The sequence below is a fragment of the Pseudophryne corroboree genome, chromosome 12 (genome assembly GCF_028390025.1).
Source record: "Pseudophryne corroboree isolate aPseCor3 chromosome 12, aPseCor3.hap2, whole genome shotgun sequence".
Classification (NCBI taxonomy): Eukaryota; Metazoa; Chordata; class Amphibia; order Anura; family Myobatrachidae; genus Pseudophryne; species Pseudophryne corroboree.
In genome coordinates, this window is record NC_086455.1 from 149,374,090 (window position 1) to 149,398,246 (window position 24,157).

At 41.7% G+C, this 24,157-nt stretch overlaps 2 protein-coding genes across 2 annotated transcripts; both read right to left on the reverse strand.

The window, feature by feature from the left end:
• Positions 1-212: 212 nt before the first annotated feature.
• On the reverse strand, positions 213-7,341 carry LOC134979986 (olfactory receptor 6N2-like). The gene is made up of 3 exons (XM_063946586.1): positions 6,418-7,341; positions 3,992-4,016; positions 213-253 (listed from the first exon to the last, which is right to left on the reverse strand). Exons 1-3 carry the CDS (start codon positions 7,339-7,341, stop codon positions 213-215), a joined length of 990 nt encoding a protein of 329 aa, XP_063802656.1.
• A 15,536-nt stretch (positions 7,342-22,877) lies between these two features.
• LOC134979987 (olfactory receptor 6N2-like) lies at positions 22,878-23,819 on the reverse strand. Its single transcript, XM_063946587.1, has one exon. It carries the CDS (start codon positions 23,817-23,819, stop codon positions 22,878-22,880), a length of 942 nt encoding a protein of 313 aa, XP_063802657.1.
• Positions 23,820-24,157: the final 338 nt, after the last annotated feature.

The window sequence follows — 24,157 nt, forward strand, 5'->3', positions numbered from 1 at the left end:
AAAGTAAGGATTAGTGAGCATATCCGCAATAGAAAACGAGGTTATGAGGATCACTTTTTATCCAAGCATTTCAAGGATTACCACAATAACGACCCCAGCTCACTTCAATTCACAGGGATACAAGAAGTACACTGTAATTGGAGGGGGGTAACTACACAGAAAAGATCAACACCATCGAACTACGATGGATGTATGAATTAAGGACACTGTCCCTACATGGACTGAATAGGGACAATGAGGTCAAATCCATCATCTGTAAAGAAATAAAAAAAGACACTAGACATATAATCCACTAGTATTTAATAGGTAGTTCACATCATGTAGGGAGAGTAGATTTGTCACGAGATCTGACAACCATTTGTTCAAGCAATCATGTACTATCAAGGTTTTTTACTTAAGCATACAGCAATATAGGGATACGGATTTCACACTATCTGTGTATACAACGAACAGGTAGTGATTAGGGAGAATAGATCTCAACATCTATGCACCCAGATGATAAATTTAGATACAAAGTAAAATGAGAACAAAAGAGGATTTCCAACACCCCCATAGAATACACAGTCTTACAGGTCGATCTAACCTCAATCTACAATTACATTAGTGACTGTATAGAAACAATAGATGCTGTCAATTATCGCACTATACTCTATTAGACAGATGTATCTATTCTCACTCATCAATTACATAGGGAACTTATGGAAGACTGACAAGTCCTCCATCAGTATAATAGACATTTACTCATGTATTAAATAATACTTAATTAGCTTAGCTAACTGACCAAAGGTAGAAGTAACAGGTGATACACCTTCCAACAAATGGAATGAGTGAAATTTTTGACTGACAGCTTTATTAACCAATCAGGGCTCAATCACATGGACCAATGAGAGAGGTGTCTTTGAGTCCCTCAGAAGGCGGGGGATTTGAGATACAACCCTTTATAAGAAGCATTCATGGAAAGGACATGCAAATACTCCCAGAGGAAGGCCGAGCAGCTGAAACGCATTGGAGAACTACACCACTCAAACCCCAAATCAAATACGAGGCCCTGGTGGAATCCGTGCACGGAGGAAAGGCAGTACACCACGCAGGGAACACGTGATCGAGGTATCCGGGAGCAGAGGCTCAAAAGGCAGCACCAGAGAAAGAAGCCGGACAAGGGAGGGCACAATTCGGAGGTGTGAGGTGAGTAGAGCTGACCTCCGTATACGGCGGGGGTGTACAGTGAGCGGTTTGTAGAGCCACAGCTGTATAACATCCCCTGTAGAGACGGGTCTTACGCTCATGGCTGACTGACATCCAGGGAGCGTCCGTACACCGACGCCCCACTGGAGTTCAGAGCCAGGAGTAGTTTGACCAGTCCGGAGGAACTGCTCCCAGTGCAATCTCTATACGGCGGGAGGTATGGCGAGCGGTCTCAGGAGCCGCTGCCAGTTGACACCCACTGCCGAGACAGGTCTCACGCTTGCAGAACATGGTATGTGGGGTAGCATCGGTGCACCAGCGTCCCGCAGGCTATCAGAGCTGCAAAAGGGTTAACCAGTCTGGAGGGTACTGCTCCCAGCACTTATCCAAATAGTGCCCCCCATACACCGTGAAGACCATTTTTCACAAGGTATACCTAAGTGCACTTAGCAACTCAGAAGAGCAGGACGCCGCCGTCCGATGGACACATACGACTATTCCCAGTAGTTTCAACTGTCATTTACCACCCGGACTCCACCACAGTTAGGGTCAGGCATTGCTCCTAGCAACAATATCGACCAGGAGTTAGATACTACGCATTGTAGGAAATTTTCATATTTCAATTTTTTGTTACAAATTATCAATTGACTGTTCGATATTCCACTAGTATCACGGACCTTTGTGGCAGTATCAGCATATTGTTATCTTTTGTATATTTTACCAGTAAAGTTTTGAAGTATACTTATTGTGGTAGGTGTTTTACATTGCATTATACCGCATTTAAATTTTTACTTTCACACAAGACATTTGCAGACAGCAGATAGGGCCGAGAGCAGCACCTTTAATCTTCAATTATTGTCTGTAGGCTAGTCACATAGGTGTAGCAGCTAGCCCGAACATTTACCACTCAGTGTGCAGAGTTACGAATTATTTGCCTCATTAATTCTTTTACCTTCCAATATCACCTCTATGCTGATGACACTCAAATCTACCTTTCCTCCCCTGATCTCTCCTCGGCTCTCCTCACTCGTACCTCCAATGGTCTCTCTGCTATCTTTTCCTGGATGTTACAGCGCTTTCTTAAACTCAACATGTCCAAGACTGATCTGATCATCTTCCCACCTCCCACACAACCTCACCTCCGACAATCTCATTATCCATTGATGGCACGATTATCTCCTCTAGCTCTCAAGTACACTGACTTTGCGTAATCCTTGACTCCTCCCTCTCCTTCAAACCACGCATTCAGCACCTCTCACAAACTTGTCATTTTCATCTCAAAAACATTTCTAGAATCAGACCCTTTCTCACCCAGGATGCCACCAAGACCATTATCCACTCACTGATCATTTCCAGACTGGATTAATGTAATCTCCTCAGTCTATCCTCAATGCTGCAGCCTGGCTCCTCGTCCTCACCAAATGCACTACGTCCACCTTCCCTCTCCTTCAAACCCTTCACTGGCTTCCCTTCCCTTTCAGAATCCAATTAAAACTTCTCACACTCACTTACAAAGCACTCACCCACTCCTCTCCCATTTACATCTCTGACCTTATCTCCTTTTACTCTCCCACCCGTCCTCTTCACTCTGCTAATGCACGCCGACTCTCCTGTCTTCTGATTACTTCCTCCCACTCCTACCTCCAAGATTTTTTACGTGCTGCTCCCTTACTCTGGAGTTCTTTACCTCTCCCCCTCAGACTCTTCACCTCTCTACAGAACTTCAAACGGGCTCTCAAAACCCACTTCTTTACTAAACACAGCCAAATCTCATCCTAACCCTCTGTCCCACGCTCGGTCTACCCCATCTGTGTCACCCCTGTCTGTCTGCCCCTCCACTTTAGAATGTAAGCTCTCACAAGTAGGGCCCTCTTCCTTCATGTGATTATCCTTTTCTTACTTTAATATTCCTCAACTGCCCAAATCCTGCAGTTCTCGGCCACCTTGATACTTATCTCAGTGTCGTCTACTGATGTAGTTATGCTTAGTTATCCTGTACTTGTCCGATATTGTCTTCAACTGTAAGTCACTGTTTTCATGTTTTAAATATGTGCATATGTACTCTGTAATTGGGCGCTGCGGAACCCTTATCAATATTAATATAACCCATATTAATAAAGGCTAATAATAATAATTGTAATAATGTTCAGGAGTTCAGCAGGCGGACTGCTTGGGGAAAAACTGTTGGGGCTTCTGGTGGACCCGACGGGGATGTAATGCCTGCCTGAAGGAAGTAAGTTAAACATGCTTTGGCCGGGGTGTAGCTGGTCATTTACTATCTTCGTTACTCGCTTTTTAGCTCTGGACAGGTACAGGTCCTGGACTGAGGGAAGGTCAGCCCCGATGATCTTCTCTGAGGTTCTGACCATCTTTTGGAGCCTGCATCTGTCCCTCATGCTGGTGCAGCCATAACATACCAGCATCAAGGAGCACGGTACCAACTTCCCAATTGCGGAGTAGAAGAAGAGCAGAAGTTTCTGTGGGGTGTTGAACTTCCTTAGTTGCCTGAGGAAGAACAACCTCTGCTGTGCTTTCCTGACAGCAGCTTTAGCATTGGACCCCCATTTAAGGTCCGGGGAGATTGTGGTCCCCAGGAACTGAAAGGAGTCCACTAGCGATACCACGCTATCAGCAATCATTAGTGGAGGTGCACTAGCTGACTTCTTTCTGAAGTCAGTACTCCTGTCAGGAAGTGGCTTGGTAGCCATACCATGAGAATGCTGATTCCTTGAGCACCTCACTTATTTTAATTAAATCATTGGTAATCTGGGTTTTCCCCAAGATTTAAATGAATTTCAGACTTTACTTATGCTCCTGAAGCCACGGGGTACCTGTGTATTGCATGCAAAGTCCAGTGAAGCATGGCATGTAGTGGGGCCTATAACTTCAGGCAGCCACAATAGATCTGGTCCCAAGTTAGCCTCATCAAAGCTGCAATACCAGTTTGGGCCATTTCTGCTTCCACAATTTTCATCTCATATTTCCTACTGCCTCAGATACAATGGTGCACCATGCAGCCCTACGGAGCTACTACCAGTTGGGCTCAGCCAACATCTCAGCTCTTCAAACCAGGAATTGGATTGGTGGCCCCACTTACCACATTATGGGCACGATTCAGTATTCATTGTATCAGCGATGTGATCGCATACTAACTATTCTGGACACAGTGCGCACACCATGAAATGCGATTGCATCTCACTTATGCAAATGCTTCTGCCTGATTGACAGGCAGAGGTGTTCGCAGGGTGGAGATGCGGCTTTGCCGGAGCATTGTATCGTCGTTAGGCGTGCATTTCATTACAAACGGGGGCAGGTTTGGGGTGGCCGCTGTGACATGAAAAATGGCCGCCCTACTCTTGCCTTTGCAGCCTGGTTGTGGAGGCAGGAGGCATCTACAAATCAGTGATGTGATCGCAATTGTATTGCGATTGCATCACTGCAGGATATTTGCATGCTGCTCACCCCCAGCATGTGATTGCAGTTTTGCTAAATTAGCAAAACTGCAACTGAAGCTGAAGAAGGTCCAATGTTTACAAAATGTCTGGATCTCCCATCATCCTGCATTTTTCTCCATTGCAATCCTAGCTGACATGCTCAGTACTGATTTGGGTGTTTTAGATGCCTACTCCCTCTGGAAGTATTTCCACACCCTCTAATTTGTACCACATTCTATCTGTTATTTGGGTCTGCCTTCATCACATACGGGTCCTGGGAATTCATCTCTATGGGGTAAATTTACTAAGATGGGAGTTCTATTTAAGATGGGATGTTGCCAATAGCAACCAATCAGATTGTACTTCTCATTTATCTGGCACCTTCTAGAAGATAATACCTGGACTCTGATTGGTTACCGTGGGCAACATCCCATCTTAAATAGAACTCCCATCTTAGTAAATGTACCCATATGTCTATGGATACTCTCTTCTATTAAATGCATCTGACAATGGCTTAAAATGCCACCTGTCATTTGGTACAAAGGTGAGTACATGAATATGTTGGGAGCCCTATACCACTGCTTGCAGTATCAATTTGTAACTTTGTCACAACCATGTGTTCACAAATTCCTCTCATAAGCATTTAAAAAAATCTATGACAGATATTTACTATTATCTGTACCCTGTACCATAAAAGGGAGCCTTACGGCTTTTCTGTGACCTGCAGTTATTTGCTCTAGATTTTACCAATAACAGCTTTTTTATCATAATATTGTAACCTCTTTAACTCTCTAGAGCAGGCATTTCCAAACTGTGGCCCTCCAGCTGTTGTGAAACTACATATCCCAGCATGCCCTGACACAGTTGTGCTGTCAGAGAATGCTAAAGCTGTGTCAGGGCATGCTGGGATGTGTAGTTTCTCAACAGCTGGAGGGCCGCAGTTTGGACATGCCTGCTCTAGAGGGAGTAAAGTGTGTGATACCCCGCTAAGCCCCTGCATGGGCAATATATTATACAGTTTTTGTAGTTATCTCATTATTAAACATGTTTTGTGCATATATAAATTAGAAAAAGTAAGAAGCTTTGGCATGATAGCACCTCTCACCTCTTGACATCTTTAGTAATAGGGTGTGCAGTCCAGACCCTCTCCTTTCACCTATGATTTACACAGATTCCGTGGCTCATTAAAACCAGGTGAAATGCAGGACCTGTGTAAATTATAGCTGTCCCAGATTAAATGGATAATGTGGCAAGTGTAGTTATGCCAAATGTATGATCTTGTATGTGTCCCTATCCTTACTATGCCTAGGGGAAAACATTATATTAGACTGCTCTGATATTTAATTTACATATGCCAACTTCAATATAGGAGTTGTGCTTGCTCCAACAAGGCTTACTTCTCCAAGGAGGTGTCTGGGAGTTATTATGACTCCAGAATTAAATCTGGAATATATATATTTCATAGCGATTGTTTCAAAATATTTAGCTCTCTTTCAAGGGGGCAGGAAGCATAGGAAACCCTGATTTTATCACATAAATAATGGGCATGTCATAATACTGTATCTGTAATGATTGCCCTGTTTACATAAACATTTATATAAAGACTTTAATAGATAAGCATTATGAGAATGTCTTTGGGGTAAATTATAAATTTTTATTGTTTGTACAGAAACTAAATTACACTCTTCCAAGAAAAACTGTTAGGTTCTGGTTGGTTCACCTTTATTGAAATGTTCAGTTCTTATATAAATATTCTTCTTGCACTTGTGGTTACGTGTCAAAATAAAGCACTCTAAGCTAAAGCAGTTAATCTTCTCCTAAGTATTTCCTTTATTTCTCGATTCCGCAGGCTGTATATGATTGGATTACACATTGGTGTTAGGACAGAGTAAATCACAGCCATCACACGGTCATAGCTGACAGAGCTGTGTTCGGTCAGTCTAACGTACATAAAACTCACACTGACAAAGAAAAGTAGGACCACAGTGAGATGAGTGCCACATGTTGAAAAAGCCTTTTTCCTGCCCTCTGGTGTCTTTATCTTAGACACGGCAAAAATGATTTTGATGTAGGACAGGATGATGCAGGTGAAGGCAAGGAACAGAAGAAATGAGTTGATAATGAAGTCTACCATGACATTGAGTGAAGTGTCAGAACATGCCAAGTTCATCAGTGGAGTAGAGTCACAGAATATGTGATCAATTTGGTTTAAGCCACAGAAAGAAAGGCGAGACAGCAAGAGGGTTTGGGTTAAAGGGACAACAGATCCTACAATCAAACAACAAGCTGCCATCTGAAAACAACATGGAATAGTCATTATGGATGGGTACCTTAGTGGATTGCATATGGCCAGGTAGCGGTCAAAGGCCATTGCTGTAAGAAGAAAGGTTTCTGTGATACCTAAACAATGAAGAAAATAGATTTGCAACAGACAGCCAATATAGGAGATCAACTTATCATTCAGTAAGTTTGACAACATTTTGGGTATAATAACGTTTGTGTATAATATTTCCAGGAAGGATAGTTTAGCAACAAAAAGGTACAGAGGAATATGGAGTTGACGATGACTGCAGATGACAACAAAAACGATAGCATTACCACCAAGTGTGGAAATGTAGATAATGGTCAAGAGAATGAATAATAAACCTTCACAACCATTGAGATCAGTGAATCCTATGATGATGAATTGTGAAACGAGTGAATGGTTTGTAATGGTCACCATTATGATTTGTAATAATTCATTTTAGAGCCAATAAGTTCAAAGGTTCATTCTGAAAATACATAAAGCAAACAATTAAAACAAACACAATTATACTTGTACTTATAAAATTAATTTTATGTCATATCTAATAACTTAGGTTGGTGTAGAATTGAAGTAACAATATGCAAATTTTCTTGATTCAGCGCTATCATTTATGTAATAGTTTTAATACATTTCTTTAACCCTTATATTATAATAGTCAGTTTTTACATTCATCTAAGATAATTCAATTAAATAAATGCATATGAGCATTTTTATTTAACAAACCTAATGTTACAGCATTGGAACTGAATTATGTTTCTAAAGTACATCTGAATAAAGAAATACAAAAAAACAATAAGTTTTATTAAGTATATAGTGAAAAAAGTATGTGTACAGTATATAGCCTTAATGATTGGTGAAACATGTACTGTACTACTAAAGAGGGCCTCATTGAATGTTACCCCATATATAAATATATACAATAAAGAAGAGCATGGTATTACAATTTATAATAAGAAGAAAAAAAGTATTTAAATGGTTACAGCAGGGGTTAAAGTGGGGGGAAGAAGGTGGAACTGAGTTCCACCACTTGTAATTGTAGGTGGATCTAGTTCCACCTCCTTAAAGGCCTTGCACAGTAATTCCATATTGTGTATAAGCAGTACCACTGTGTATCATGACGTGAATAAAGGGCACTTCTGAGTAACGTAATGTGACTAAGGGGCACTGCTGTGTATCGTAACATGAATAAGGGCCACTACTATGTGGTGTAAAATGAATTGGGACACTACATGCGGTGTAATGGGAATAAGACTGTGCTATACTGTGTGGTGTAATTACAATTGCCTGTACTATGGTGCTACCACTGTCCCTTTATAAAGTACAGATGGAGCCACGCTAATCGTGGCTCCATCTGCAACTAAGTGCATCCAGCAAGGTGGACTGGCGGGCACGAATAGGATGCCTGTGCATCGTAGATGGCCACGTGCTCCCTTCAAAGTGAATGGGATTGTCTCTGTGCACTCCCTGGCATAGCTGGGCACAGATGCCCCTGCCTGCGATGTAGCCATGATCGATGAGCATGGCTCCATCTGTATAAGAGGTAATGCACAAATGTATTGTTTGCCGAGGGATGCCAAATACCCTGGTTCCTCCTAATGGTGGCAGGAGAAATGGATTCCACCACCTCTCCAGAAACACTTTAAGCCTCGGCTTACAGTATGAAACTGCCCTCACGAAAGTCTGCAGTGACCTCCTTGCTGCTAAATCCCGGGGCCACTACTCTCTGCTTGTTCCCCTTGACCTCTCTGCTGCTTTTGACAATGTAGACCACCCTCTCCTCCTGCAAATCCTTTACTCCCTTGGTTTGTGTGATACTGCTCTCTCCTGGCTGTCCTCCTACCTTTCTGACCATTCCTTCTCTGTCTCCTCTCATGACTCCACCTGCTAACCACTTCCTCTACCAGTAGGTGTCCCCCAAAGTTCTGTTCTTGGGCCTCTCCTTTTCTCTCTCTACACATCCTCATTAGGTGAGCTCATTTGCTCTTTTGACTTAAAATATCATCTCTACGCTGACGATACTCAAATCTACCTTTCCTCCTCAGACCTCTCCCCTGATCTCCACACTCGTATCTCCAACTGTCTCTCTGCTATCTCCTCCTGGATGTCCCAGCATTTTCTTAAACTTAACATGTCGAAGACTGAGCTGATCATCGTCCCTCCCTCCCGCATAACCTCACCTCCCGCAATTTCATTATCCATTGATGGCACAACTATCTCCTCTAGCACCCAAGTGTTGGAGAATCCTTGACTCCTCCCTCTCCTTCAAACCACACATTCAGTACCTCTCACAAACCTGACATTTCCATCTCAAAAACATCTCCAGGATCAGACCCTTTCTCACCCAAGACACTACTAAGACCCTCTTACACTCACTGGTCATCTCCAGATTGGACTACTGCAATCTTCTCCTATCTGGCCTCTCTCCACTCCAATCTATCTTCAGTGCTGCTGCCCATCTCCTCTTCCTCACCAAACGTACTGCATCTACATCCCCTCCCTTGCAGGACCTTCACTGGCTACCCTTCCCATTCAGAATCCAATTCAAGCTTCTCACACTCACCTACAAAGCCCTCACCCACTCTTCTCCCTCTTACATCTCTGACCTTATCTCTCTTTACATTCCCACCAGTCCTCTTCACTCTGCTAATGCATGCTGTCTCTCCTGCCAACTGATTACCTCCTTCCACTCCTACCTACAAGATTTTGCACGTGCTGCTCCCTATCTCTGGAATTCTCTACCTTTCCCCATCTGACTTTCCACCTCTCTACGAAACTTTAAACGGGCTCTCAAGACTGACTTCTTCACCAAACCCAGCCAACTCTCCTCCTAACCCTCTTGTCTATGCTCACTGTCTACCCCTTCTGTGTCACCCCGTTCTGTTAGCACCTCACCTTTTAGATTGTAAGCTCGCATGAGCAGGAACTTATTTCCTCATGTGCCTTTCCTTTTCTTACTTACACAATCTTATACTCCATACTCCCTTTGATGGCACTTGACCGCAGGTTTTCTATACCTGTCCTATATTGTCTTGAACTGTAAGTGCTGTTTTCTAGTTTGCTCATTTGATTATGTACTCTGTAATGGGAGCTGCGGATCCCTTGTGGTGCCATATAAATAAAAGATAATAATAATAATATTTGTAAACATTTGAATACAAAAAAAAAGGCGATAGGTAAGGAGATTGAAATGGAGAATGAGGGAGAGAGGGGGAAAAGAGATAGAAAGTTAAATATAGACATTATATTGACAGTTTGAGAAGACTGTGTTGTGGAAATATTTTAAACACATAAAAGATCTGGGAGAGAAAATAACCTGCGTTCTAGATGCTTTGCAGACAGGTGTTGTATGGGTAAATTTATCAAGCACTGAAATAAGTGGAGAAGATAACAAGTGGAGTATTTGTCCATAGCTAACCATTAGTTTCTACCTATCATTTTATAGACTGTACTTGATAAATACTACCTTGAACCTGTTTAGTTGCCAAGGGCAACTCCTCCATTGGACCACTTCTCCACTTTTACTACTTTATACAGTACTTCAACCCAACAGTTATTTCTGTATTAAAATAAGACACTCCACAATAAATGACCAAGCCATAAAGTACTTAAAATTTTACATTTTGAACATCATTCTTCAGCAAACCCATTTAGATGGTAAAATTTATTTTGGACATTCAGAAAACCATTGTGAACTGCAGAAGACTGGTAAATTGATAAAGTGGGGACAGATTTAGAGTTAGGAGGAGCTGCATTTCAAATAATTTCAAATTGCTTTAAAATATTCCCAGAATGCTGTGCTTCTGTATTCACAAAATCAGACCGTAGATATCCTGCATGCAAACAATAATTGCATTTGCTATTTTTTTTCTCCCGTTACACATTTACATCCTTTATTTGCCAGGTTTCTATGGTGTGCCTAAATGAGGTACTTTATATCAAAACCTTTTACTATATTTTCAAACGTACAAGATCTGTACATTTACACTGTTAAAACCTATGTTACCAACCAGATAATGTATAGTAAGATATATAAAATTTCTGATATAGGGCCTTATTCAGGTTTGTTAGCAAACCAAGAAAGCACAGTAATGGGCAAAAACATGTTGCACTGCAGGTGGGGCAGATGTAACGTGCAGAGAGATTCAGATTTGGATTGGTTTGTTCATATTGAAATCTAAACTGCAGTGTAAAACTAAAGCAACCAATATTTACCATGCACAGAAACTATATTACCCACCCAAATCTAACTGTCTCTGCACATGTAACCTCTACCCAACCTGCAGTGCACATGGTTTTACCCATTAGTGTGCTTTTTTGGTTTGCTAAGAAACCTGAATAATCCCCATAATGGGCCTAATTCAGACCTGATCGTAGCCCTGATTTTGCAGGGTTACGATCAGGCACACTGACATGCGGGGGGATGATCAGCACAAGGCTAGTCCGTCCCTCATGTCAGCCCCCCACCCGCAGAAGTACAAAAGCATCAAAAGCATCACACAGCAGCAATGCTTTTGCACTTCAGGAGTAGCTCCTGGCCAGCGCAGCTTTTGCATGCTGGCTGGGAGCTACTCATCGCATGTTCCGGCCAAGCCTGCGTTGGCCGGACTGCGCCCACAAAACGGTGGCCCCCTCCCGCCCAGCGACCGCCATTGCCTGTCAATCAGGCAGAGGTGATCGCTAGGCAATGACAGCCGTCAGCTGTCAGCCATGCGCCGGCGCACTGCGGCGCATGTGCACTTTTGACCTGATCGCTGCGCTGAACGGCAGCGTGCGATCAGGTCAGAATGACCCCCAATGTATGTTGATCTACTTCTGGTTTTAGTTTATAGTTAGCAAATTCTTACTCTTCTGCTTCTCCTTCTTCCTGTTATTATGTAACCATGAATACAGAATTAGCCACTCTTTAGTAATGATATATACTGTATATAGGAAAATTCAGGCACTAAAAGTCAAAAGCTTATTTTAAAAAATAAAAGCACTCCACATTAGTAGTGCTCAATAGAAGCAGCTCCCATCTGACATAGCAGGTTACATATAATTAACAGAATAACTATTAATACAGATTACTCAATTAGAGAGCGCTTGTGTAATTTATTAAATATAGTATTCCTCCATTCAAAACACACTGGTAAATGACATCTTTAAAAAACGTATAAACGTATGTATATATATATATATATATATATATATATATATATATATATAAAACCACTTTAATAAAATGGATATCAGTCCACACGGCATATTCTCATTACCAACAACACAACTTAGTAGGCTCCAATTCCATATGGTTTCTAAAAATAATTCTTGCTAATACTGTTTTCAATAAACATTTAAATTGACCGAGAACAAAACATTTTTTATTTATTTTTTTATTCTGCATTAATCAATTTATTTTTAGAGACAAGTACTGTAGGTTTAATTTATCTTTATATAGCTAAAGACTGATTTTAGTTAACACATTACTTCACAAAAAAAACACATAATTCTAGAAAATGTAGCTTACCCTCTTTCAATCTTTCCAAACAGGAGGTTTTAAATAAAAATAAAAAAATCTTTGCCATACAAATGTATTAAAAAAAGACATACGTAGATTATGTTTTCTGAAAATCTACTAGTGTAATCTACAACAATTATGAGCACAGTAAAAGGCAAATGTTTATTTATATATATGTGGCTCTGTAATCATTACCAGAATTTATTCATTAGGGATTTTAAAAATGTTGCTACTAACTGAGTAAATACTCATTAAATTAATGACATACCAGGTAATAATAGCACGTTAGTAAATCTCCCAAAATAGTTTTTTCCCCTAATCCACTGTTTTCTGTTTGAGATGGTTTAAGGAGTTGATTGATTTGTTTATTTAAGAGACCTTCTAAGATGAGAGTTTTCAATATTATGCTTGTTAAAATGTTCAATTTAAATCGTACGCCTTATAAGAAGCAATTATAAAACAAAACATATTTCATTGGAAAGAAATCTGTAAAACCATGTTGTTTCTGTACAAAATAACTACTTGTACTATTATAACACTGTAAATACGTAGATTATACATACTGTACTTTAAACTATATTTTGGAGGGGGGGTGAACAAGTCCACTCAATATATAAATGCATACATTAAAAAAAACAACGCAATATATACTGTCCTTTTAAGCAGTGGACTGTAAACTCATTAAAACTGTAATACAGGCATGTCCAAACTGCGACCCTCCAACTGTTGTGAAACTACATATCCCAGCATGCCCTGACACAGTTTTGCCGTCAGAGAATGCTAAAGCTGTGTAAAGGCATGCTGGGATGTGTAGTTTCTCAACAGCTGGAGGGCCGCAGTTTGGACATGCCTGCTGTAATATCACTAATATTTGTATATAAGATACAAAGCCGTCATCCAAATCCTCTCCCACTTATATATTTGACCTTTTTTTCTTCACACTCCCAACCAGTGTCGGACTGGGGCATGATGGCCCACGGGGGGAATGCAGTGATAGGGGCCCATACTTAAGGGTGTGGCCATCCTACAAAGGGGGCGTGGCCAGCCTCCACTGAGGCAAGACATACACAATAGTTTAGTGCAGTGTAATGCAACATATCTACCATGTATAATACAAGTGCACAGTCTTGAACCTGATCCCTAGAGGAAAGATTGGGCCCTTGGGCAGTGGGGCCTACCGGTGGTTTCCCTGGTACCCCTGTGGGCCAGTCAGACCTTGCTCCCACCAGCTCTCTTCACTCCACAAATGAATGCCACCTCTACTGCCAGCTGATTATTACATCCCACTCACTCCTGCTTCCAAGATGTTACCCATGCTGCTCCGTAGCTCGGGTATTCTCTTCCTCTTCCTATTAGACTCTCCACCTCTCTGCAAAATTTAAAATAAGACACTTAAGACCAACTTCTTCATTCAAGCAATCCAGCTCTCATACTAGCCCACTGCCCCATGCTCACTGTTGACCCTATCTGTGTCACCCCTGTCTGCTTGCCAGTGATGGTAAGTGAGGCAGGTGATACAATGCCGTTCTTGTCATACTCCAGTATACAGCCAAGTATTGACTATGTACAGTATAGGAAAAATACAAAGAATATATTATAAATATCTTCTTTGTATTATTATAATCATTTTTATAGTCAAAACTTAGGAGTAAAAAGTCTATGACAGGTGGGGCAGTGCAGGGTCGGACTGGCCCACAGGGGTACCAGGGAAACCAATGGTAGGCCCCACTGCCTGAGGGTCCACTCCTTCCTCTAGGGATCTGGTTCCAGACTGTGCACTTGTATTATACATGGTAGATATGTTGCATTACACTGCACTAGACTATTGTGTATTTCAAGCCTCTGTGAAGTCTGGCCACACCCCCTTTGTAGGCTCACCACACCCTTAAGTATGAGCCCCTATCACTGCATTCCCCCGGTGGGCCCTTCTTGCCCCAGTCCGACACCGGGGCAGTGCATACCTTTTCCATACTTCTCTAAAAACAACTCACCAAATTTCAAGTAGTATGGACTGCTGCACCTCTGTATAATGCCCACATGAACTCTTGGGTTCATATACTGTATATTATTGACCTTATTCAGAGATGAACGCAGATTGCTGCATGTGCAGCCAGATCTGCATTCATCCCCTCACATGCTGGGGGCCACCCAGCACAGTTCAATGCCACCCAACATGTGTGAGGCCGCCTTCTGTGTGTCGGCAATTAGATTGTAGACGCACCAAAACTAAGGATTACCCCTGGAAGCGCAGTGTGACGTCATGCAGCTGTCCCGAAAATGGCCCCAGAGCTCCCCCGATTGGGATGCCCTGCTCCCCGATGCCGCAGTGACGCCCTCCCGATGGCCAACTGCTGTCAATCACACTGCAGCCACATCCTTCCAGGATGCGGCCTCAATGTGTAAGGTTGTGCAAGTAGTGCAACTTTATTTACATTATATCATGCAATAGTGTCCTTTATTCAAGTACATCACACAGTAGTACCATGTTACCTTATATACGGGTGTAGTATGGTATGCCGGCGGTCGGGCTCCCGGCGACCAGCATACCGGCGCCGGGAGACCGACCGCCGGCATACCGACAGTGTGGCGAGCGCAAATGAGCCCCTTGCCTGCTCGCTGCGCTCGCCACGCTGTGGGCACGGTGTCGCACTACGCGTGCCACGCTATTTTATTCTCCCTCCAGGGGGGTCGTGGACCCCCACGAGGGAGAATAAGTGTCGGTATGCCAGCTGTCGGGATTCCGGCGCTGGTATTCTGTGCACCGGGATCCCGACAGTCGGCATACTGAAGACCACCCCTTATATACCTTACTCCTCACAGTAGTACCCCTTATTCACATTACATCACACTGAACTGCTCCTTATTCACATTACACCACACCATATTGCTCTTTATTCTCATTACACCACACCATATTGCTCTTTATATACATTACACCACACAGTATTGCCCTTTCTATACGTTACGCCACACAGTAGAGCACCTTATAGACATAATGCCACACATTAGTAATTCCTTTATAAACAAAATACCTCACAGTAATGTCCCTTATACACTTAATATCCTTATAAACATAATGCGCCTTACACATTTTGCCTACCTTTATTAATGCCCTTATACATATAATGTCCCTTACACATATGCCGCACATTATTAATGCCCTTATACACATAATGACACACATAATTTCCCTTACACATATGCCACACATTAATGCCCTTATACACATAATGACACACATAGTGCCCCTTACACATATGAGGCACAATATTAATGCATTTATACACGACACACATAATGCCCCTTACGCATATGCCAAACACTATTGCACAGCCAACCCACCTATACACAGCACTCACACGGCTGCTAGCACTTTGACCACTGCCTCAGCTTGAATACAGTTGTGTCCTCATACATTTTGCCTCAATACGCCATGCAGCAGGAGATGCCTGGCGTGAGTCAGCTGGCAACTCTAGGCCAGCTCTGCAAACGCTGGGCATCATTTTTTGCCCAAAAATGAAACTTATTTTCATTGCTATGTGACTAGGATGCACAAGCAGCTCATGCTGATTAAAAATGATATGCCGCATGCCTTTATTCTGTGTGTGACTGTGGCTGTATCTGCATAGGAAATGCTATGTTGCAGTGATTTCCAGGTATACACTGTAAAGTAGCATTTCTATGCAGATACAGCCGCAGTCACACACAGAATATAGGCATGCCACATATCATTTTAATCAGCAGAAGCTGCTTGTGCCCCTAGGCATTCCAAATGCCCTAAGCATTTACCCAGTTTGCCTATGCCTAGGGCCAGCTCTGCACAGACCAACTGGATGTGGCCGCTGCATGTGAACGCGCAGCTATGTCCAGGTATGAATTAGCCTCATGTGTATATTTGGCTCTGGTACTAGTCAGTGCCTCCTCAGCCATTTTACCCACCAGCAGTGGCGGTTTTAGGTGCGGGTAGCAGGGTGGGCGCCTGGGGTGATGTGACCTGAGGACATGGCTGCAGTTACCCTGCCAGTGCCGTCAGCACCCTTCCACCCCACAATGGCTGCTCCCCCCTCCCCTGGCCACTTCCCGCTGCTGCTCGCCCCTCAGTCTGGGCTGCTTAATGCTGCCAGCCACCTCTCCCCTCCTAGACTCTTCCCGCTGCCAGCCACCTCCCACCACTACTCAGTACCGCTAAGTATGAGAAGAGCATACAGCCGGTAGACCATAGGCACCAGATGGTGAGTGATGGCTACCTGGTGCAGTGTGTATAAGGGGCTACCCAGTGCAATGTGTATTATGGGCTACTTGGTGCAATGTATATAAGGTGCTACCTGGTGCACTATGTATAATGGACTACCTGGTGCAGTGAATAAAAGGGACTATACCTGGCACAGTGTGCATAATGGGCTCTACCTGACGCAACATGTGTAAGGGGCTCTACCTGGTGTAACATGTATAAAAGGGGCTCTACCTGGCGTAACGTGAATAAAGGGCTCTACCTGGTGTGTACAAGGGGTACTACTGTGTGGTGTAATGTGACTGATGGACACTACTGTTTGGTATAATGTGAATTGGTACTATTCTGTGGCCACACCCCATCCATGTAAAGCCACACTCCTATATATTTTTTCTGTCTTATCATGAATGATAACGAGAACAAAACAATACAAAAAATGCAGAGCTGAGAATCCGAATGGTCCGAAAAAATAAAAAATAAAAAATCAGTAATACACTAGTGGAGAACTATAAAAACAGCAATTTATTTCAACGACTACAAAACATTCCAAAAAAACTCCCCAAAAGGAGTACTGTAATTTTGGTTAATGAACTGCTAGCAACTGTGTATCCAACATATATACTGTGCGTGTGTCATTGCAACTTATTGTACCTTACGCATACTGTACTGTATAAAGCATCTATGATAGATAGATAGATAGATAGATATATATATATATATATATATATATATATATATATAAAATTAAAATACATAAATTGGTGGTCTCTAATACTTTCTATTTCAGTATTTTAAATATTTTGTTTTATTTTAATTCTGTTTAGTTTTGACCCCTTGCCAATGTATACTTAGAGTTTAGATGGACTCCTGACTGCACAGGGAGGAGTGAGACCTTTATCAGTTAAATATAGAGATGAGCGGTTCTGATTCCATGGAATCAGAACAGCTCAGAACATGCCTGGCTCGAGAGTTCGTGAGCCTGGCCCGCAAATGTCACGACAAGCTCTGGAGCGCACAAGAGGTCGAACGTCATCATCCCACGTCAGATTTCTTGCAAGACTTTGAGTCTATAAAGGATCAACGTCACGTGGCTCAGCAACATTTTCCTGCATGCTTCCACGCTGCGAGGAGCTCTGCTTTGGGGTGCTGTCAGTCTGTCCTTTTCAGGGCAGACTGTCAGAGTCTCTGCTGTCACTGGCCATCAGGGTCTGTCAGGGTCAATCAGGGCTGTGTCAGAAGTGGAAAGTCCATCACAGTGCTGTCAGTAAGTGGCCATCAGGGTCTGTCAGGGTCAATCAGGCTGTGTCAGTGCGCCCATCACATTGCTATCAGGGTGTGTCAGGCTCAATCAGGGCTGTCAGTGCGTCCCCCCAAAAAAGAAAACAATTTGTTTATTTTTTTTTTGCTTTTTTACATTGTTTGTTGTGTGCAAAATAAATGCACACTAGTATACCACAGATACTTGTATTTAGTACCGTGTGTTAAAGCAGTCTGACGTCCCCCAAAAATAAAACAAGTAAAAATTATTTGTTTGCTCGTCTTTACGTTGTTACATTTCTTATTACAAGTATGGGAAATGCAATCTGATTACTAAAAAAAAATGAATTAAAGAGTTTGGAGCAGCTTTTCATGCAGACTGTTCCAAAAGCCCTTTAATACATTTAAGTGTATTATAATGTGTAAAATAATGTGAAAAGGGTGTTAAAAATAATGGTAATAAATATGCTTCTTATGGTGTGTACACACGGTGAGATCCCTGCTATGCCCGATTTTAACTTGGCGATTTCCCCTAAACTCCCCGGAGCCCAGCACCACCGATTCTGACTAACTTTTCTTGAGATATGGCCTATGTATGCTTACGATTTTGGCTTGTGAGATTTTGGCTTATGTGAGATTTAATTGACATGTGAGATGAACTAGATCAGTGATGGCTAACCTTGACACTCCAGCTGTTGTTGAACTACACATCCCAGCATGCCCTGCATCAGTTTTAGCATGGCCAAATAGCAAAACTGTAGCAGGGCATGCTGGGATGTGTAGATCAACAACAGCTGGAGTGTCAAGGTTAGCCATCACTGAACTAGATAGTACACCAATCTAGCAAGGATTGACTTGCCTGCACAGTCTATCTCTTCTTGCGATACCGACCTGGCGGGACCACGCATCGGGATCAAATCGGGATCGCAAGTGGCATAACACCTTGCGATTTGCACTAACTTTTCTTGCGATTTTGACTATATAGTCAAAATCGAAAGAAAAAATCTCACCGTGTGTACGCACCATTAGTCTTTTACTGTTGGGTATACCGAAGAGTATTGTTTTCAGACAGGTTACATTTTTTCCATGCAGATATGTACTGTGGAACTGTGGTTAGCACTGATTCTTCAAAGAAATGGGTTCATGGGTTTGATTTCAACAAGGAACCTATTTTTGGAGTTTGTATATTCTCCTGTGTTTGTGTTGACTTTATTCATGTTCCATGGTTTCCACACGCTATCCACAAACATACTGGTAGGTTATCCTGCTCCGAAAAATATTGTCTATTGTGTGTGTTTCATACTATGTATTTTAGACAGTAATATTCAACGTGCCAGGAATTGATATGAATGAATAACTATATATTTTCTCTGTACTGCTGCACTCCCTGCAACTATGATAGCTATGACCTTGACCGGGACACTAAATAAAAGCATGATAAAAGAAATGGAATAAAATATATATGTTTCTCCTCAAGCTGCACCTCACTGGCAGCAATGTTCCGCTTGACAAAGTGTGTTGCAATAATTAGCCAATATCAAGCTCTCCAGGAAATACAGGAGTTAATTTAAGTTTAACTCTGTTCTTAATGATCACGTCACTCAGCCAACAATCATACAGGTAATGTATGGCCTGATTCTGCGTCACACACAGGGCCTAGGGGGTCATTCTGATCCGATCACTCGCTGCAGTTTGTCACAGCGCAGCGTTCGGGTCGGAACTGCGCATGGCCTGGCAGCCGTTATTGCCTAACGATCGCCTCTGAGGCAGAGGCAGAGTCGGTCGATGGGCGGGAAAGGGCTGGACCATGGCGTTCAGCCGCCATTTAGGGGGAGCGGTCCAGCCAACACAGGCATGGCCGGACTGTTAGGGGGGGGTGGGCTGCGGCAGCTGCGTGACGTCACACGTAGCTGCTGCAGCCCGAGGAGCGACGAGTAGCTCCCGGCCAGCACGCTAAAGCTGCGCTGGTCGGGAGCTACTCTTGAGGTGCAAAGGCATCGCTGCTGTGCGATGCCTTTGCACTTCTGTGTGGGGGGGGGGGGGGGCGGCACTGACATGCGGGGTGGACTAGCCCTGTGCTGGGCGTCCCCCCATCTCAGTGTGAATGATCATAGCTGTGCTAAATTTAGCACAGCTATGATCAACTCGGAATGACCCCCCCTAATTCAGACCTGATCGTAGCAGCAACTTTGTTAGCTGATGGGCATAACCATGTATACTGCAGGGGGGGGCAGATAAAACATATGTAGAGAGAGTTAAATTTGGGTGGGATGTGTACAAACTGAAATCTAAATTGCAGTGTAAAAATAAAGCAGCCAGTAGTTACCCTGCACAGAAACAAAATAACCCACCCAAATCTAACTCTCTCTGCACATGTTATATTTGCCCCCCTCCCCTGCAATGCACATGGTTTTGCCCATCTGCTAACAACGTTGCTGCAACGATCAAGTCTGAATTAGACCCACAATGCCAATATTCATGTACTGTAGTTGAACGATTACTTGCAACCATGCATGTACAAAAAAATCTAAACACCCCTACCGCACAATGGTGCTGTTGCAATCAGGTTACGCAGAATCAGAAAAATTGTGAAAAAGTTATGTGCGTTCTTGGGGGGTTACTGGAAGGGGGCTAGTAGGATATTCCAAAATATACATTATTATAGGAGTATCGCGGGTGTGTCAGTGAAAGAGCCTGTGTTCACAGATGCCTAGCCACAAGCATTGAAGGACATGGTCAGATGGAGAAATTGCACCTGTCATAAGACTGGTGTAATGTAAGTATCAATAGTGTGCTCGATGGTGGCATAAAAGGATGCACTAATCAGTATTAAAGCGTGCACCAGTGCTAGTGTACCAAACAGCACTGTTTTTATGTAAGGTGCACAAATGGGGATGTAGTTGGCATCCCGATGGATGGGATGGCGGCAGTCAGAAGACCAGTACCAGAATCCCAACACCTGTTAGAATGCCGATGCCAGAATCCTGGACGTACAGTAAGTACACCAGGGAGGGTTACGGTTAAGCTGCGGGGAGAGAAGGTTAGGTGTAGACTGTGGGAATTTTGTCAGTTGGGATGCCGGTGTTGACATTCTGACCACTGGTATCCGCGCTGTTGGTATCCCGTACCAACCTAACCTGCAGTCGGACATTATGCATCGCTGATTATAAATACAATACTTGCATACCACTATTCATGCACAATACAGCTAATTCTTAAGTACACAAGAGAGAATAGTTTCTTTACATGCAGAAGTTGCATATTTCATATATAAGCACTCACACATCAGTCATTACTTTAAAAACCAACTGGAATCTTCTCCTTCAGAAGTCCAAATGAAAATAACAAATAAGAAATCCAATTACACTGCAGCAATTTGAAGGATTAATAAGCTAGTGACTAGATAGGTAGCAGTGACGGTGACCAAAACAAAATGTGGCTTTCAGGAAGCACATGGAGGTCTCATTAAATTTGATTTCCAGTGTATATGATACAGTTACTTGTATAAACCCTTAGTGTACTCAGGGGCAGATGTATTAACCTGGAGAAGGCATAAGGAAGGGATAAACCAGTGATATGTGCAAGGTGATAAAGGCAGCAGCCAATCAGCTCCAATATGTTAATTAACAGTTAGGATCTGATTGGCTGCTGCCTTTATCACCTTGCACATATCACTGGTTTATCACTTCCTTATGCCTTTTCCCGGTTAATACATCTGCCCCTCAGTTACATCTTGCTGCCCTTGTTCTGCCTCTGCAAACATAAAAGGCTGCACCTTTATCAGACCCAAATGTAGAGCACAAATCTACATACAAACACCTTATTAATAAAAATATGACCAAATCCCCATAGTGAGGGGAAAGAAGAAGAGACCAGCTACATTTTGGATTCATAAATCCCCTAGGTTAATATAAGATGATGGCCAAATGCCAAAATATCGTTAATACAGTTATATATGCGTCAATTTATTGTTTAGTGGACTATAACGGTCCATTTATTATGAGTTTCAAGCAAAGTATTACAAACAAAAGGAATAAGTGAGAAAGTGTGAAAATATTGTGAATAAAGGTTTAAAAACAAGAGCAGATGTGTTATTTCTATATTATGTTTTTCTTACGTGTTGTTCACTCATACAAGAGACAACTTATTAATTGCACCAGATACTGTAACAGTACATTATGAATGACAACCCGTGGAGATTCAGCAGACATCAATATTGCACAGTGCTGAGTATTGTATCTTTTTAAGGAATAAGTATCATATCTCATATATCTGAGCACTCTTGCAAATGTTATTGTTACTGATGTATCAAATAAAGTAACAATATACATGTCACCATAATTCTGCAACACTTATGTTCTACATGCATAGATCAGTGCAGTATAAGACAGTTTTAATTAGTCTGCTGCAACCAGTGGGAGTTTAAATTAATCTGGCTAAAGTATATTAGTAGCCCAGTATAAGGACATTGGAAGCACAATAATGACTGTCATTGTAATAATCACTTCGTTATACATGCATTTATGGATATTTAATATTAATAGAATTTATTTTAATACAATAGATGCACTGCACATAGCAATTTCGTATATTTCATGGACAGCACACATGGACAGTAAAAATGTATTACGAACATTAGATAAATATATGTTACATTATTTTATTCATAAGCTTCTATATATACGTTAATCAATTTGGCAATTAAACACATTGAGTATAAGAGATGGAACAAGGATTTTATTTGCACTGTGCGAATGTCATACAATAATCATAATTAAATGCATAGACAATTCTCATATATGTTTCTAAACATTTCATACTTAGTTGCAGACACGGCATTTTCAGCTCAGATACATCATTTATGGTGAAATAATACAGATCACATTGGGTATTTGTATAGGTCCACATATTGCATAGAGAATGCATGTAGCAGCTGATTCATTCAATCAGATGACTTGTGGTTATAGATCAAAATAAAACACTAAAAAATGAATTAAACTTTTTCCTAAATAGTTCTCTTATTTCACGATTCCTTAGGCTGTAAATGACTGGATTACACATTGGGGTTAACACTGTATAAATCACAGCCATGACACGATCATAGTTACCAGAGGTATTTTTGGTTAGTCTGACATACATAAAAGTTACACTGCCAAAAAAAAGTAAGACCACAGTGAGATGAGCTCCACAAGTAGAAAAAGCCTTTTTCCTGCCTTCTGTAGTCTTTATTTTTAACACAGCAGAAATTATTTTGATATATGATAACATGATGCATGAGAAAGCTATGCATATAAGGAATGAGTTGATGGTGAAGTCTACCTTGACATTTAGTGAAGTGTCAGAACATGACAAATTCATCAGTGGAGTTGAGTCACAGAAAATATGATCAACTTTGTTTGAATCACAGTAGGAAAGATGAGATAGCAAGATGGTTTGGGTTAAAGCTGTAATAATTCCTATGACCCAGCAAAGAGCTGCCATCTTTAAACAACATGGAATAGTCATTATGGATGGGTACCTTAGTGGATTGCATATGGCCTGGTAGCGGTCAAAGGCCATTGCTGTAAGAAGAAAGGTTTCCGTGATACCTAAACAATGAAGAAAATAGATTTGCAACAGACAGCCAATATAGGAGATCAGCTTATCATTCAGCAAGTTTGTCAGCATTTTGGGTATGGTAACGGTTGTGTACCAGATTTCCAGAAAGGAAAGTATAGCTACAAAAATATAAAGAGGAACATGAAGTTTTTGATGACTGCAAATGAGAAAGAAAACTGTAGCATTACCATTAAGTGTGAAAATATAGACAATACTTAGAAGGATGAACAAAGGTCCTTGAGCATTATTGAGCTCAGGAAAGCCAATGATGATGAATTGGGTAACAAAAGAATTATTTGACATGGTCATCATTCTGATGCTATACTATTTAAATTAACTTTAGGTCCAGTAAGTTTAAATGTTATTTCTGAAAATAGATAAAATAATTAAATAAAAATTAATTATGCATGCCTTATCTTTTAATAATCAACATTATTTACTGTACATCTGGTAATAGTTTTTCTATAATGCATTTTCACCTTTTCTTGTATTAATATTTATATAGGTGTTATAGCAAAAATTAGTTCATTGGAGCAATATTTATTCACATGCTTAAATAGTTTTGGGGTTAGAAAAATAAATACATGTGAATATTTTTATTTATTAAATACCATGTACCAGCATGGAAAATGATGAATGCTCTAATGCCA

Coding starts and splice junctions, on each gene's coding strand:
- LOC134979986 (XM_063946586.1), bottom strand. CDS start 7,341: ATGGTGACCATTACAAACCATTCACTCGTTTCACAATTCATCATCATA. Junction 4,017..6,417: donor GGAGAAGATTAACTGCTTTA/GCTTAGAGTGCT, acceptor TGCAATACACAG/GTACCCCGTGGCTTCAGGAG. Junction 254..3,991: donor CCGTGGCTTCAGGAGCATAA/GTAAAGTCTGAA, acceptor ATTTCTTTACAG/ATGATGGATTTGACCTCATT.
- LOC134979987 (XM_063946587.1), bottom strand. CDS start 23,819: ATGATGACCATGTCAAATAATTCTTTTGTTACCCAATTCATCATCATT.